This window comes from Hydra vulgaris, chromosome 15 (genome assembly GCF_038396675.1).
Source record: "Hydra vulgaris chromosome 15, alternate assembly HydraT2T_AEP".
In the NCBI taxonomy this organism is placed as follows: Eukaryota; Metazoa; Cnidaria; class Hydrozoa; order Anthoathecata; family Hydridae; genus Hydra; species Hydra vulgaris.
This window is the reverse complement of record NC_088934.1, coordinates 26982995-27000093: the sequence shown is the minus strand read 5'-3', so window position 1 is coordinate 27000093 and position 17099 is coordinate 26982995. Positions and strand designations below refer to the sequence as shown.

The following is a 17099-nucleotide window of genomic DNA, read 5'->3' as shown; positions in this document are numbered from 1 at the left end:
TTACACAATGAAAAAGGAAGAAAAGGTATTATTACTTAATCATGAAGCTTTTTTTAAACTTTATTGTAATTATATATAATAGATTTTTTTGCAAAAAAACTCACTGAAGTAGTAATTATCACTCGTGTTTTTAGGAGGATGTAAAAACATTATACAACTTGCAGGGAATTTAAAAAACATTAGTATTAATGTTATTCCTGGAGAAAAGATATGTCCATGAAGTAAAACTAAATTGATGTCATTTAAGGATGATGGTCCTGGAGAAATGACTTGCAGCCAGATTTATGAAGATGAAGATAATGAACTTCTTAAATCTCAATTCTTCTTTGATGGCATTGAACATAAGTCCTCTCAAAATGCATGTTATGAATAGTCACTCAAGAGTTGCTCTTGGTAAAAAGAAATCATTACATGTTCAAAAAAACAGTAAACTTAGGTAATGCAAGGACTTTATATATAGATCCCGATCAGTTAAGCCAAGAAGATTCCTCCAATAAATTATCTAAGGATGTTAAATGTAAAGCAAATGATATGGATACTTATAGGACAAATTAAAGAAAAAATGTTAGTTTTCAAATGGAATCAGAAAATTTAATTTCTACTGCTTCCAATACCTTGGTCTAACAATTGTAAAAAAAAAGAATTTAATGTTACTAATTATATGGTGCAGATATCATGCAAACTACTGCTGAAAAATGGTATTTTATCTTTCCCTGAAAAAAAAAGAAAAGGAAATTTTTCATTTGTACGTATGTGTATTTACTGTATGCTAAGTTTAAAACCAGTTATCCTGATATGAAGATTTATTTTTCTCACTTTTGCTCAAATTGTCCAAATCGATGCATTACAGTATGAGCATCTGGTACGCATACAGTATGTGTTTGATCACACACATACTGTATGCCTACCATCCATCCAAATGTTAAGTTAATGATTAGTGCAGTTGGGTTATCAAAGGTTTATCAAGATTCTATATTAAGACATTATCTTGAAAATAAGTTCTGCTCTCAAGAAGATATTGATGAAGATGATGGTTATTGTATAGATTACAAACAATGGAAGACCAATCTGAGCTAGTAAGTCTAACAGAAATCACAAATAGCTTCATTAATACTCTAATAAATAAGTTACAAAAACGTACTGTTCATTCTTACATTGCAAAACATTTATACATATTTATACATATTTATATTTTTGATAGAAATTAAAAAATGAGTTAAGTAGTACTGAGGTCTTTGTCCTTTGTGATTTCTCAGAAAATTATAAGTCTGTTGTACAAGACGAAGTACAAATTTTTCACTGGAGCAACATTCATGCATCATTGCATCCAACAGTAGTTTATTATAAAGTAAATAATGTCCTCAAATGTGATTCAATATGTTTTATTTCAAATGATTTACTGCATGATGTAGATATCATGCAATGAAGTTAACAATAGAACATATTAAAAGCAATATTTCTCATCAAATAGAAACATTACTTTTCAGATGGGTGTGCTGGCCAGTACATAACTGCGAACGCTTCATAAATATATGCCACCATGAGCAAGATTTTGTTATGAAATGTACATCGTTTTTTTTGCAACACATCATGGTAAATCATCCTGTGATGGTATTGGTGGGACTGTAGAAAGACTAACTTTAGTTGCTAGCCTTCATTGAGCAACTTTAAATCATATACTTACAGCATCTGGTATGTTTTCATTTTGCCAAAAATGAAATCATAGGAATTTTTTTAGTTTTTGATACATATCTAAGGAGTCAAACATGATAATTTATAGGGTTATATATTTTTATATGCACGTCTACTCATATTTGTATGCTTGTTTATTCATTCTTATATGCGTATTTATTCATTTTTATATGCATATTTATTCATTCTTATATATACATTTTAAAAAAGCACAGTTTTTTCAAAACAAATTGTTCTTGTTTCCTGGTAAATGAGGTTAAAAATACTTATGAAGACTTTTTACATTCGATGATGGCTTATTTAAGATACAAACTACCCTCTTTTTTTTACTTAATTAAGTATTAGGTCTTTGTTTTATTTTATTATTAAATTTATTGGTGTATTTTAATACACCAATAATTATTTATTAATTAATTATTAATTAATTAATATTAATATTATTTTTATTTAAATTAATTTTATTTAAATTAATTTTTATTTAAATTAATATATTTTATTTAAATTAATTATTAATTAGTTAATTTAATAATTAATTATTGTTTATCTAATTATTCCTTTATCTAGATTTTAATTTAATTATTTATAATTATTATTAATACACAAATATTTACCCTATTGATGGAAGAGAAAATAACAGTGCTAGTTGAAAAACCAGGGAAAATGTTACAAAAAAGCACATTGAAATGTTTAAGCATTTAGTTGAAAGAAATGATTCTACAACAACTATTTCAAATTTTGTTCTTCAAATTCAAAAAAAGCAAGATGTAATTGGTGTCGAACAGATATTAATATTTCTAACATGGGAGTATCTGCTTTGGATTCTCATGCAATTGGTAAGAAGCATAAAGAGCATGCAAGGACACATAATGCAGCTGATATATTCTTTACAGGTAGTTTTTTAGTTATTTGATTTGATTTTTTACTTTTTATTTTTAAAAATGTTTTTGAATTTTGGAATGCTTGGAGCAAATTGATTAGCTGTGCACTTTACCAGATATTAATTTATTTTTTTTACACATTTCATTCCTAGATTTTACTACAGAAATATCTGGCTATAAAGCAGCTTTTGTTAACTTACAAGAACATTTTCCCAATTCAAGCAAGGTTTTAAATGACAAAATGGCACAACCTACTATAGAGGATCTTCAATCTCCAGCTCTGGTTACCAAGGTAGAAATAATATGGACCTTAAATGTTGTAATATCACATTTTTTCTTAAGATCATGCTTAAATTTAAATGAAATATTCAAATCTATGTTCTCTGATAGTACAATAGCATCAAAGTTTGCATTAAGCAAAACAAAATGTGGCTACCTCATAAATTTTGGTTTAGCACCATACTATTAAGAGCAACTTATATCTGAAGTCAGAGCATCACCCATCTTTGTTTTGTCATATGATGAGAGTATGAATGTAATCTTTAAAAATGAACAAATGGACTGTGGAGTTAGATACTGGGATTCAAAATCTAATGTTGTAAAAGCTAAATATATTGATTCTAAATTCCTCAGATGCCCTAATTCACAGAATTTATTTGACAAACTTATTGAAGCAACAGAGATGTTTAATCTTGGAAAACTAATTCAAGTATCAATAGATGGTCCTAATGTTAATTGGGAAATTCTAAAAATGTTAGATGAACATAGACAGGAAAAACAATATTCTGATATAGTTAATATGGGCAGTTGCAGTTTGCGCATTGTTCATGGGAAATTATTTTTTTACAGTTTGCGCATTTTTGGGAAATTATTGCTGCCCTACAGGCAGCAATAATTTCCCAAATTTAGGAGTTAAAAAAACTATTTCATGCGATGTATAATCTTTTCAAAGGGTCACCAGCTAAAATAGATGAAAATATTAGAGTTTGCGAAACTGATCTGCTTGCTTTGCCGTAAGTATGCGTATTTAAACAGAAAAAAATATAATAATAAATTATCTCATCTTTTATATTTATATATAAGTTAAGAGCATTTCACCATTTATATTTTTGGATTTTATTGTTTCACAGTTTCTGCACAACTCGCTGGGTAGAAGATGAAGGTGTGGCTTCTAGAGCCATTATTGTATGGTCAAACATGGTTAAAATTATAAAGTATTGGGAATCACTATGCAAAAGCAGATGTCCTAAAAATAAGAGCTATGAAGTTCTGGTAGATCATCATCTTCACAATTTTATCCCTTTGCGAATGCAGTTTTTCAAAGATCTTGCTAAAAAATTGAAAGGATTTCTAGTTCTATTTCAAACAGACAGACCTATGGTTGCATTTTTATCTAACAATTTAGAAAGCATGTTGCGAAGTTTGATGAAAATGATTCTCAAACCAAACATTTTAAATGAAGCTGCAACTGCATATAGTTTAGTTAAGATTGAAGTAGGTAAATCAAACAACCACCTAGATGTAAACAAAATTGAATTCGGAACAGCACTAAAACAGATTATTAAAACATTGTAAACCAGAAGAGAAATTAGAGTTTATAATGGAATGTAAGCAGATTATCATAGTGTTATTGCAAAAATTACAAGAAAGATGCCCATCGAAATATTCTTTAGTGAGGAATGCTTCATCTTTGTCTCCAAATGAAATGGTTCAAAACAAGGAAATATTCACTGTTAAATTCAAAGCTCTAGCTGAGAGATTGAGTGCATTAAAATGGCTTTCAACCGATGATGCAAATGATGAAAAACAACAATATTATGAATTTGTTAGTGCAGAAAGTGTTCAATTTAATGAAAAGTTTGAGTCTTTTAACAAGTTAACTGATTCTGTTGATAAATTTCTTGCTGTCTATTTACCCAAAATTCTGAAGGATTCAGCATTGTGCAAAGTCTGTGCTATCATTTTTGTGTTATCTCATTGCCAATCTGGGATAGAACGAGTATTAGCTCCCCAGCGATCTTTTAAAAAGTTGTAAGCTAGCATACAATCGCTACAATGCAGTATTGAAAGAAAACAAGGATCAGTTAAAGTTAGATGAAGTAAGCAGGAAACATCAATTGATTGATGGAGATATTTTAGTTTTTAAAAAATAGAAAGTGTTAGAAAATGCATTGAAATTCTCAAATCTGATGCTGACAAGTTAAGCATTGATGCAGAAGTAAAAAGAGACTTCACTGTCCTTGCAAAAGCAAATTCTTTTAGAAACACAATTTTAGAAAAAGAACAAACAATCAAAGACCTTGATCTTTTATTAAAAAAACTGGAGCAATCCAAAAAAGAGATATAATAAAAGAGTTCTTATATATATATTTATATGCGTATTCAAATATAAATATTTAGTTGTTTCGTTCTAAGACAATATATTTTGCATTTCCTGGTCCATTTTATTGTAGAGAAAAAATCAATATATCCTTGAATAACCCAAAATTTCCTTGAAAAATCCTGGAAATATCCTGGAATTTAAATTTTACTTTTAGCTGGCCACCCTGGAGTTTTAGAGCTGTACCCTCATTACAAGATAATAGAATGAGTTGCCTAGTCTTAAAAACAAAAGCAAAACCTATGCATTAAGTCAATAAGATCCAGCATTCAACATCCTAAACTGGAAACAATGTATAAAAATACATCGGCGTTAGCCTAATAGATGAAGAAGAGGTTTGAGGCTGGTCAACAGATAAGATCTGTTTACCCCTTAAGTCTTAGCCTCCTAAGCCTAGGAGGCCTTCTACAAGACAGTAGCTGGATGCATTTAATATCTGCCCAAGATGATGCCCAAGTATTTTTATCAAGACACCATCTCTAGCCCTTACCCAACCAAGAGCCCCAAGGCAGGGGCTTCAAGGATTTCAAGTCAGAGTTGGCTTCTAGCCTTTGCCGAAAAAAGCGTATCCAACAAGGCACCAGGACATGAAGCAGATTGTACTGGGTTACATGTTATCTGTAGCAGGATAACCTGACCTGACAATTCAGCAGAATAACCTGACCTGACACTTTTACAAAGTAATGGACTACAAGTCCATTACTTTGTAAGTATTGTTTAATAATAAAACCATATTTTGAGCTATAAAAATTTAATTTTTGTGATCATTTTAAAGCATACATTTTAAGTACTTCAAATACATTTTAAGTAGTTCTATGCTGCGTTGCATTATATAATTTTGCTATATGTAAAAAAAATGTATATACATGTATACATGTTTGTTTGATTGGTTTTCTATTGCAATCATACAGTCCTTAAATTAGAAAAATTAAGAAAAAACATCCAATTAATTTAATTTTTATTTTATAATTTTTCTTCATTGATCACATTTACAACAATTGTTAGTGATTTCTTCGATAGTATACTTTTAACTTTTGTTTATGAAGGTAAATGCCATAGTATTGAGTTGAAAAATGTTTATTGAATGTAAATGTTTATTGCATGTATCAAGTAGTTATTTGTTTTTACTGTAGCCCATTTAAACTATGTCACAATTATAAATGTTTATCGCATAAAATAATAGTTTATGGTTCATAATGTTTAGCTTAAGCTTATGCTTTAAGCTTTAGCTTATGGTTAATAATGGTATAGTTAAGCTTTAGCTTATGGTTCATAATGTTTAAGCTTAAAAAGCTATTTAGTTATAATTTTACATTAAGTCTTGAGAAATCATGCTTTGTTCTAGATTATTGGGGTTCAATTTAGTAGGACATCATTCACTTAAACTTTAAAGTTGTAGAATTTAGGCACACGCAAATATTCACTCTCTTATATATATCTTAAACAGGCAATTATTTTTTTAATTAAAAGCAAAATTGTTTCTACAAGCATCAAACTAAGAATATTTTATATATATATAGACAAGAGTTGTATTTCCAGCAATATAGAACATTTATCAATAAATATATATATATATATATAGAGAGAGAGAGAGAGAGTTTATAGAAATAATTTTTGTATAATTTTATTTATAATATAAATTTTTTTATATTTCAGGTGACAACCGATTCATTAATGCGGCATCAGAAGCATTAGAAGCTTTATGGAAAAAAAGATCTAAAATAGGCCTAGTAACTTGTTGTGTTTTTATCTTCTACAGTTTTATAAAAAATAACATACAAACAATTTAAAAGATCAAATGAATGCACTAAAAAGTTTATGTTTTTCATTTTGTGTGCAGTTGGTTGTGTTATTTTTTTATTTGCACAAAAAAAAACTATTTTTAAAATGCTTTTTATTTAATTTGTGTTCCAACAAGTTTTGGAGTAGCCAAATTATTGTTGATTAGCTCTCTGCTCAACTATTAGTCTTAAGTAAGCAACCAGAGTTGATATTTGACCGGGGCAAGGGCCCGGTTTGATAAAATATAGCCAGGACCGGATTTGTGACCGGGGCTGCATAAACATTAATATATCCTAAAGTACAAAATTTTATCTAAATTCATGTTATATTTTGTATATATATATATATATGCATATATAAACATCATTATGATCAACATGATCATAATCATCATTATCATCATCATTATCATCATCAATCATCATTATCATCATCATCATTGCCATCATCAGCAGCAGCAGGCTTTAGCCTTCCTCTTTTATGCTGTTTCTCAAATCATGGTCAATGCTCAAACAATCTATCATCTCTATTACAAATAACCAAAACTCATTCTAGCTTGGCTTCTTATTCAACAAATTGCATCTTTTACTGTATCTGTCCCTATTTATTAAATAATCGGACCGGATTTGCAAAAAGTCTTATTTTTAGCTGGGGCCAGGGCCTCGGTCACTTACTATTAGTCTTCAATCATGCCTTAGTAGCAGTGTCATGTTGTTCAATCTCTAGCTCCACCACTCATATGAAAGGCGTATGAATGTACAAATCCCTATGACAAATACCTTTGTATTTGTAATAGGTATCTGTTTTAGCAATAAATATAATAAGTTAAATAATAAAACAGTTTTTTTTTAAAAAATAAGTCTTTTTGTAAAAGGTTGGCAATCATATTAATGTGCAAACTGGAGAATGGACAGCTGTTGATTCTGGTATTGGTGCTGGAGTAGATTCATACTTTGAATATTTAGTAAAAGGAAGTACTCTTTTTTCAAATCCTCGATTTATGGAGATGTTTCAAGGTGAGTTTAAGTATTTTTGATTGTGTTTTTAAAAAAAAATGAAAATTATGCTCTTCTTTTTACTTCTAACTATTATGCTTTTGCGCCTGTTTTATTATAACTTTCATTGTACTGGCCCCTTGTCCCTAGTGAACCTTAAGACCTTAACTAGTTCATGTTATACAGGGCGGCACATAAGTAGCATTATAATTTACTTAATAAATAACCTTTTTTCCTGATTTTATGTAATGTTAGCATTTATTAAATTAAGAATATAGTTTGTAAGTATGTTCACATTATGTTTTGTAGATAATTTCTTTCAAATGATGCCCATCAATTGTTTTGACCTGAGATTATCCAAAGCATTTGTTATTCGATGGCCAAATATTTTGTGCAGGATAGTCATAGTTGGATGACCTGTTTGAGTTGTGGCTCTATTTCTATTTCCGTGACCATATGTTGTATAGCTTAAATCCTATAACTTTAAAATGGAAAATATTGCATTAAACGAAGTTCTGATTGGTTAGAAATGATGTCATTAGTGTTTTGATTGGTTATGAGTCAAAAATTTAAATTTCAGTGCAGGTATTAATAGGGGTGCTAGTAGTGGACCTCATCAAGTGGGAGATGACGCTGTCTAAGTTGTTGAAGATGTTTGTGATGTCAATGGTAATGGTAGTGTGGGTTTTAATAGAGATATTAATACAGTGTGGTGATAATGCAAATGCAAATTGTCAAAGAGGTCTGTGATTTCAATGCAAGTGTTAAAAGGGATGTTAATAGTGGTGTTAACAAATGTATATTCTGGATTGTTCTTTACCTCTGACCTTACAAAATTTCTAATCATTGATATTGAATTGAATGATTTGAAATGAAATGGTATTGAATATCATTTTCATTAACTACAACTTATTTTTTCATTTCTAAAATATTTCTTCTAGTTCTAAAATTTTTACCTGATGTTATATTTCTACTCTGTTGATGATGTTAAATTTCTACATTTGTACCTGATGTTAAATTTCTTGTTCTAATGTTTGTACCTGGTGTTAATTTTCTACTAGTTCTGATGTTTGTATCTGATGTTAATTTTCTACTATTTCCGATGTTTTTACCTCATGTTAAATTTCTACTAGTTCTGCATTATTAATATTATTACAAAAATAAAAAATGGTAAATCTTTTTTATGAGATTAATTTTGAATTATAGATAATATCTCATAAAAAAGATTAGAATTTTTTTTTTGTTGTTTTGTTTTTAGAACATAGTGCAACTATAAAAAAACGTTTGAAGTACAATGATTGGTATCTATGGGTGAACATGGATAGTGGTAAAGTCACACTTCCCATATTTCAATCTTTAGAAGCATATTGGCCAGGAGTTCAGGTTTATATATTAGTTTACATTGCTGATTTCTAAAGGGCATAAAATTTATTAAATCAGCAGAAAAATATTATTCAAAAACAAATAAGAAATATCAAAAGATTTTTTTATATATCAGTGCTATACCCAGTGATAGTTTGGGCTGCACTGGTCTAAAGAATAGTCTCTTTTAAAAAAAAAAGGTCGCTGTTATTTGTTATTTTTGTTTTTTTGTTGTTGTTTTTTTTATACATCTTGAACCTACTTGTTAAAATCAGGTAGAGTTTTGCAGTATGCTTTTTAGGATGAAATGATGGATACATATTCAACAATTTATGTTTAACAAATTGAAATATTCAAATTGTTTTTTAATATTTTTTATGCAGCGTTTTTTTTTAATAAATTAGTTATTGTAAAAAACAACCCAAATATGTAAAGGCCTTTTTTAAAGTGGGAGTGATTGCTTTGCGCGTGTGAAACATGCACCTACATGGAATACTTAAGCTCTCTATTATAGTAATGAGAGTATAAAATTGCGCTCGTCTCAATACTTAGGGAGAGAAACTTTTTTTATTGATAAAATGTTTTTGTTAAAGACTTAAGCTGTTTAATTAAAAAGTAAAATTCTATGTCATAATATGGTCTCAAATAAGCTCATAATTTGAATATAACTTAGATCATTTTGTTTAATATAGAACACAGGTTTCTGTTTTGTTCAAACAATGAATTGTAAGTTTTATTGTAATATTGGAAACTTAACATTATAACAAAAATAAATCAAGAAATACAAAAACTTTCAATTCTTTTTTAATTAAGTTATAACATTGTTATAGGTTAATTATTTTTTATAAAAAAGCATAAGTAATCATTTCTAAAGAATTCTTTTTATAATAGTGACAGCAAATTCCACAAATGTGTGAAGATCTACAGTAGTTAAGACATTTGCGACTTCCTGTAATTTAATTTTTGTATAAATTGAAGTTTTATTAATTTGATCATTCATTTCTGATGAATCTTTGTTGATGAAACACAGTGTAAAATAAAAAAAATTTTTGTAAAGTGATTTTCTACTAATATACAATTGCTCTGTTCTTTTAAGAACATTGAGCACTGTATTGTGTAGAATACATTTTAAAGTTGTTTAAATATATATATATATATATATATATATATATATATATATATATATATATATATAGATAGATAGATAGATAGATAGATAGATAGATAGATAGATAGATAGATAGATAGATAGATATAGATATATATGTATTTATACACACACACATATATATATATATATTAACTTGGTCAATAATGATTTTCTATTTAAAATTATTTTCTATTTCTATGTAAATTCTCCTTACAGAGGGTGTCTGCACGTGCTACAGCTGCAATTGCTACAGCAACACTTATTGATGCAGGAATGATAACATCTGATGATAAAAAGTTAGTTATTGACCATAGTAAATCTCTGATCTTAGTAAGGATTTTGACAAAATGGCAAAAAGTGGAGTTGTGAAATGCATATTTTTTAATGGGAGAATTAATCAAACCAAGCAAATGATTGAATTTGATGACTCAAATGCAAAATTTCCAGTAACTGTGAAAGAAGAACATTACTCTGTTTGTATGGAACCTGGAGGAAAATTTTTATTTTACTTTTTACTTTTACATTTTACTCCTGAGAAAGCAACATTAAACATGCAGAGATTATAGCAAATAAAGTTGTTGAATGGTTGACTGAGAGAGGTATTGACAAGTCTTTACTGGCTATTGGTGGAGACTCTACAAATGTAAACACCAGTTGGGAGGGTTGAGTCATCAAACATATAGAAATAAAATTAGGAAAAAAACTTGTTTAGCTTATATGTCAACTCCATACAAATAAGTTGCCACTGAGGCATCTTACAACCAATCTAGATGGTCGAACAAAATCTAACAATAAATGGTCTGGTGATATTGTGGCCATGCTTGATCTTGCTACAGATCTAGATATAAATCCAGTAATTGAAACTATTAAAGTTGGTAATCCACTTATTTCTCTCGATGATAAAATAATAAATGACCTAACTGCAGATCAATTTTATGGTTATAAAGTTGTTTGTGCCATTAGAAGTGGTATTTTACCACCAAAATTTCATTTATTACAAATTGGGCCTGTTTCACATTCAAGATGATTAACTACTGCTAACAGAGTATGTAGAATATGAATCTCTAAATATGGAATTGAAGGTAAAGATTTAGAAAATTTAAGGTCTATCACCGAGTACATTGTGGGTGTTTATTTTCCTTGTTGGTTTAAGATCAAAGTTGAACATTCTTGGATTGAAGGTCCTAAACATGTACTTTACCGGCTGCAGCAACTTTCAAAAAGAAGATGTCATTAAAATAGTATCACCCTCTATTTAAAGATCAGCTTGGTTTTGTTTCAGTGAGTTTATACTACAAACATTGTTGTGTTCTAATACTGAAGAGGATAGAATTGTAGCTATTAATAAGATAAAAGATATTAGAGGTACTGGAAATGAAGATCTACAAAAAGGTGATTCTTCTCCTAGACCAAGAAAAACTCCTGTTCTGAACTTTAATGCTGAAAAATTGGTAGACCTGATATCATGGGAGTCATTGGTTTATGAACCAGTCTTAACCTCGTCTACCACTCTAAAAACTTCTACCTCTCTAAAAACTTCTAAAATTAATGTATTTTTATTGAATCTTATGCAGGTACCGATTTGGCCATGTCATGGACAATCTGTTGAATGTTGGGTAAAGCAAGTTACTGAAGCTTCAAGGAGAGTGTACACTAATAGTAAACAAGACCTTGAAAGCTTGACACAAATGTTTTTGTATTAAATTTATAATATTTATTGAAACAATTCGGGTTTTTTTTTAATATCATGCTGTATTTTTAACATCAATACCAATAAAATTATTACACGATGTTAAGTTAAACTGTATTTAAAATACGTTAAAAAATATTTTAATATTTATAAATTAATCTCTATCTAATTTCAGTTTTAAATTAATATGCATACTAAATTCAAATTTAAATTCAAAGTCTAATTTTGAAATAAAAATATTTCTTTTAAATTTTATTTAAGTTCTTAAAGAAAATATATTCTTATCTAAAATTAGTTTTAATCGATATTTATTCCAACTGATATTTATCAAAGTAAAAAAAAACTTATTGTTTAAGTAAAAACCAGGTTTTTTGAGAAACCAGGTCAAAATTTTATTAGAATATAAAAAGTCAAATCACCTAAGCAAAAAAATTTTAAATTCAAATTTTAAAACCATATTTGGATTCTCCATTAAATTCTGCAACTTTTAGTAACTCCCCAACTTTTTTTTTTTAAAAATCTAAAATTGACACACCCTAATGTTCCATGCACTATCAGAGATGGTGCATGGCACCCAAAGCAACAAGTTTTTGTCTCATTTGTTGTAAAAATATAAGAGTATTATGCCTATATTAGCCTGAATCCAAGAAGTTACATGAGGAGCACATTTGTCAGCAGGAAGACAAAAGATTTCTACTCAACAGCCATCACAAAGAAAATCACAGAAAGAGTCATAGTCAGCTTTAAGGTAGTTGTAAGAGGTACAATGGTAGGGGGATTCTGATGATGAAGAATAATGAAATAATACTTTTAGAGAGAGCGAATCATGATCAGAAGCACCTAAGGGTGAATGTGGAGAAGCTGAGCACTGACTAGGATCAGAAACAAGACATAAGTTGAGTAGAGAAGGTAAATAATTCTAAAAGCAAGCTGTAAAGATGACTATTTGTGTTAGAGATTGAGAAAGGCAAAAGTTGTGGGCCTTAATGCCTGCAGAGTCACTAACACTAGAACCAAGCAATTCAGTGTGATGAGCATTTAAGTCATTAACAACACTGATGTTGGCTGAAAGATAAAGAGAAAGGGCTTGGTCAATTTGATCAGAAATAACATTGAAAAGAGTGCAGTCTTTTCAATGTTATTTCTGATCAAAAGGAGAGTGGTATAACAACAAAGAGAAAGGCGATTGAGTGAAATGGTGCTAAATGAAAGCACATGTTATTTGCCTAAGACACATATTATGATCATTTAGTTTTTCTAAATCAAATCTTAAAAAGTCTGCTGCATAGTTTTAATATCTGTTTATAATGATCTCTATTAAAATGTTCATATATCCTCATGTTTCTTAGATGAGTTGAAAAAGGTTATATTAGGCACCTCCAGAGCTGATATATGATATGCTTCAGATATTATATTAGGCACCTCCAGAGCAGATATATGATATGCTTTAATAATAAAACTGCCCATAATGAAACCATTCTCTACCATTGTTATGTTCTCCACTAAAAAAATAACTATAAATTCTCATATGAATCTTTTGCCATCTGGATCATCAGAAGTCTCTGTAAAAAATCAAAGTTTTGGGATTTTTTTTCCTTGATCTTTTTATCTTGATCAGCTTCATTGTTAATAAATTTCAAAGAAGCATGATTATTGGTGTTAACATTTTGAAGCTGATTATACATTTTAAGTTCTGTGAAATATTTTGGGTTAACCAAGATGGTGGCTGTTTTTAACTGGCTTTAAAAAATGTGACACTATCTCTTGTTTATCAAAACTCCTTGGATGAACTAGATAAATATATTTTTTAGAACTAACTATGAACCTTAAATAAGGTCTTTACTATCCTTCGATCTTCTAAACACTGTGAAAATATTGGTACTAAAAAGGAAAAAAGAAAGATAAAAAACCAAAGTTAAAAGAAGAAATCGTTCGAAAATGGAAAGTAATTAAAAAAAACTAAAATATAATATGAATATTGCTCCATTTTTGAAGGAATGAAAAAGAATGATTTTTAAATTTAATAACTTTGAGGGACTATGTGTTTGCTGGGTATTATGATATAATTTTTTTTATTAGAATACTTCATTTATTATGAAAACTATATACTTTTTGTGAGTAAGTGTTTGTGTTTGTATGTGTGTGTGTGACACGTTTTTATTTGTGAGTGTTAATGAAAATTTTTTGTTTGTTTATTTATTGTTCAATATTTCAATATTTTTTATTATTCATCAATAATAAAATCAGTTTATGGTAAACAAAGTTAGCATCATTAAAAAAATTTGCGCTGTCATATAATTGTGGTATTATTTCAATTCTTTAGATTTACCTTTTTGCTTTTAACTAATTGTTTTCCTTGCTTTTAACCTTTTTTTTTTTTTTTTTTTTTTTGGTGCCTTTAATCAATTATTTGTCTTTGTTTAAACAAATTGTTTTTTTGTTGTTGTTGCTGTTAACCTTTTTTTTTTTTTCTTTACTTTGTTTTAAACCAATTGTTTTAATCCTAAATGTTTTACTGTTTTTGTTTATTGTTATTTATATATACCAGGACATTTATGGAAAACAGTGTTGATATTGATGTCTATTTTACATGAATATTCATGAATAATAATAATAATAATTATGTCTCAAAAATTATTTAAAATTCAAGAAAAATAACTGATAATTTAGGTACTTGCTGGTAATATTGGTGAAGCTTCAAGAACTTTCTATAATTATTATCAAATTTGGCGTCAATATGGTGCAACTCCAGAATTTTATGAACTTAGCACCAGTAAGGCTTATGCAAAAAGAGAAGGCTATCCTTTACGACCAGGTAGTTATGATGATGGTAATGATGATGATCATGATTAATGGTTAATGATTATGATATTGTATTATTGTGTTTGACATTTTTTTTTTTTCTAATAATGTTTTACTTTTTAGAACTTATTGAGAGTGCTCTATATTTATATCAGGCAACTAAAGATCCATTCTTCTTAGATGTTGGACGTGACATAATTGAATCAATTGAACTACTGAGTAAACAACCTTGCGGTTATGCTACTGTAAGTTTCTTTATACTACCATAAATTTTTATAGATGTGCTCCATAAGTTATTTGTAGCTGATATAATTAATAATAGTAAAATAAAAAATAATAAAGTTAATGGAAATAAATTAACAAATATAAATTATTTAGCTACAATATTTAGCTTCTTAAGGATGCAGCCTTAAGAAGCTAAAGATTGTAGCTAAGCACAATTGATAAAATAAATATTTAGGATATACAGTATCGGACAAAACGAGTGCAACCAAATAATGCTAATTTAGTTTCTTTATATAAAAGTGCTGCATTTTTTCAATTTAGAGAAATAACTATGTAACTGTTTAGAGACAAAGTTCTTCAAGTTTTATTCATCACAAAGTTCATTATTTGTACACGAAAATTAATAAATTAATCAAAAGTATTAAAAAAAAGTTGGTTTCCTTCTGGACAAAACAAGTGCAACTCGACAAAATGTTGACCAAGCTGTATTTCGCTATCAATATTTCATGACGAATCCTTTGTTGTCGATCACAGCCTTGCATCTTCGAGGCATAGATTCGATCAGGTGATCAAAGAAACTTTGTGGAATCGCTGCCCAGGCCTTTTGGATTTGTTCAAACAGTTGATCCTTATTACGAACACCTTCACGATTAATTCTGCGGTTGACGATCACAGGTTCTCGATAGGGTTGAGATCCGGAGATTGAGGCGGCCAGGTGGTTGTCTTGAAACCACTGATTGACTACTTTTGCAGTGTGTTTCGGATCGTTGTCTTGCTGAAAAACCCATTTTATTGGCATATTCCATTCAGCATGAGGTAACATAACATCTTTCAGGATATTTTTATACATGAAACGGTCCATTATTCCATCGTTTCAATGTATTGGACCTAGACCCGTTAGCAGAAAAACACCCCCAGACCATTACATTGCCTCCACCATGCTTCACGGTCTTGTGGCAGTAACATAAATCGAGGCGTTTTCCAGCCGGTCGACGTACACGGCAAATGCCATCGCTCCCAATGATGTTGAACTTCGATTCATCACTAAACAGGACAGTTCGCCATTTCTGCACATTCCAGTCAATATGAGATGTAGCAAACAGGAGTCTTTTCTTCTGGTTTTTTAGTGAAATCAGCGGTTTCTTTGCAGGGCGTCGAGAAAACAATCCGGCTTCAACAGCACGTCGTCTGATTGTTTGGTCCGATACAGGCAGCTCTAATTGTTTTTGTATCTCGACTGATGATATCCAGGGATCCTTCTTGACGGATCTGATGATCATAGAATCCTCTCTAGAAGTGGTGGAACGCGGTCTTCCACTTTTGTTATCTGCTGCCAACTTCCCCGTAGAATGATATTTAGAACATTGTCTTGATACGGTCCATTTTTTCACGCGATGTTTATCATAAATACTTTTTTGTGACATTCCACTTATGTAATCGCCAATAATTTTCTTTCTTAGTTCCAATCCGAGACTGTCGGCAGCCATTTTTGCACTTGAAGTCATAAAAGTAATAAAAATAAATAATCACGTTTCTCAAGGCTTACCGTCTTACATTTACCTTGTGATGATACAATAATGCTCTGTGGAACACAACGTCTTGGTTGGATGTGGACTGTATTGATGTAATGAAACACTTGTTTTATTTTACTTCTTGTATTGATGTTCTTCGATAAAACACTTTGATAAAACTCACTTCGATAAATTGTCTTGATAATACTGACTGATTGACTTCCATATTCTGACTGAATAACTGTCTCTTATATAGTAAAATGAACCTGTGTGAACCTGTTCTGGAAGATTCTAGATGCTTCTTCTCGATGCTTCTGGAAGCTTCTGGATGCGTCTGGATGTTTCTGGATATTTCTGGATGCTACAGGATGCTTCCAGATGCTTCTTCTGGAAGCTTCTGGAACCTTCTGCATGCTTCTGGAAACTTCTGAATACTTCCTTTAGTTATTAAAAAACTTCCGTGACATTGACGCGGACCAGACTTAAGGAAATGAGACAAACCAAAAAAGTTGCACTTGTTTTGTCCGCTGCAATAAGGCACTTGTCAACGAAATTCTGCCTGTGTGCTGTCACCTGTTAGCTGATTGCTCATGTCATGGCATGCTATGACTCCAGCCTCCTGAACTGTTTGC

At 29.8% G+C, this 17099-nt stretch overlaps 2 protein-coding genes across 2 annotated transcripts in view; both read left to right on the top strand.

Annotated features, from left to right (window-relative positions):
* The window catches only part of LOC100205423 (ER degradation-enhancing alpha-mannosidase-like protein 2), a 53142-nt gene that overhangs the window by 33540 nt on the left and 2503 nt on the right, over positions 1 to 17099 (top strand). The window contains exons 7-11 of the mRNA XM_065820352.1: positions 6607 to 6680; positions 7607 to 7748; positions 8986 to 9110; positions 14600 to 14744; positions 14855 to 14976. Coding sequence (XP_065676424.1) covers positions 6607 to 6680; positions 7607 to 7748; positions 8986 to 9110; positions 14600 to 14744; positions 14855 to 14976 — 608 coding nt within the window. The remainder of the gene's footprint in view (positions 1 to 6606; positions 6681 to 7606; positions 7749 to 8985; positions 9111 to 14599; positions 14745 to 14854; positions 14977 to 17099) is intronic.
* LOC136092344 (uncharacterized) lies at positions 2353 to 3163 on the top strand. The gene is made up of 2 exons (XM_065820354.1): positions 2353 to 2582; positions 2723 to 3163. The coding sequence occupies exons 1-2, from the start codon at positions 2492 to 2494 to the stop codon at positions 3037 to 3039; spliced, it is 408 nt and encodes a 135-aa protein (XP_065676426.1). The 5' UTR covers positions 2353 to 2491; the 3' UTR covers positions 3040 to 3163.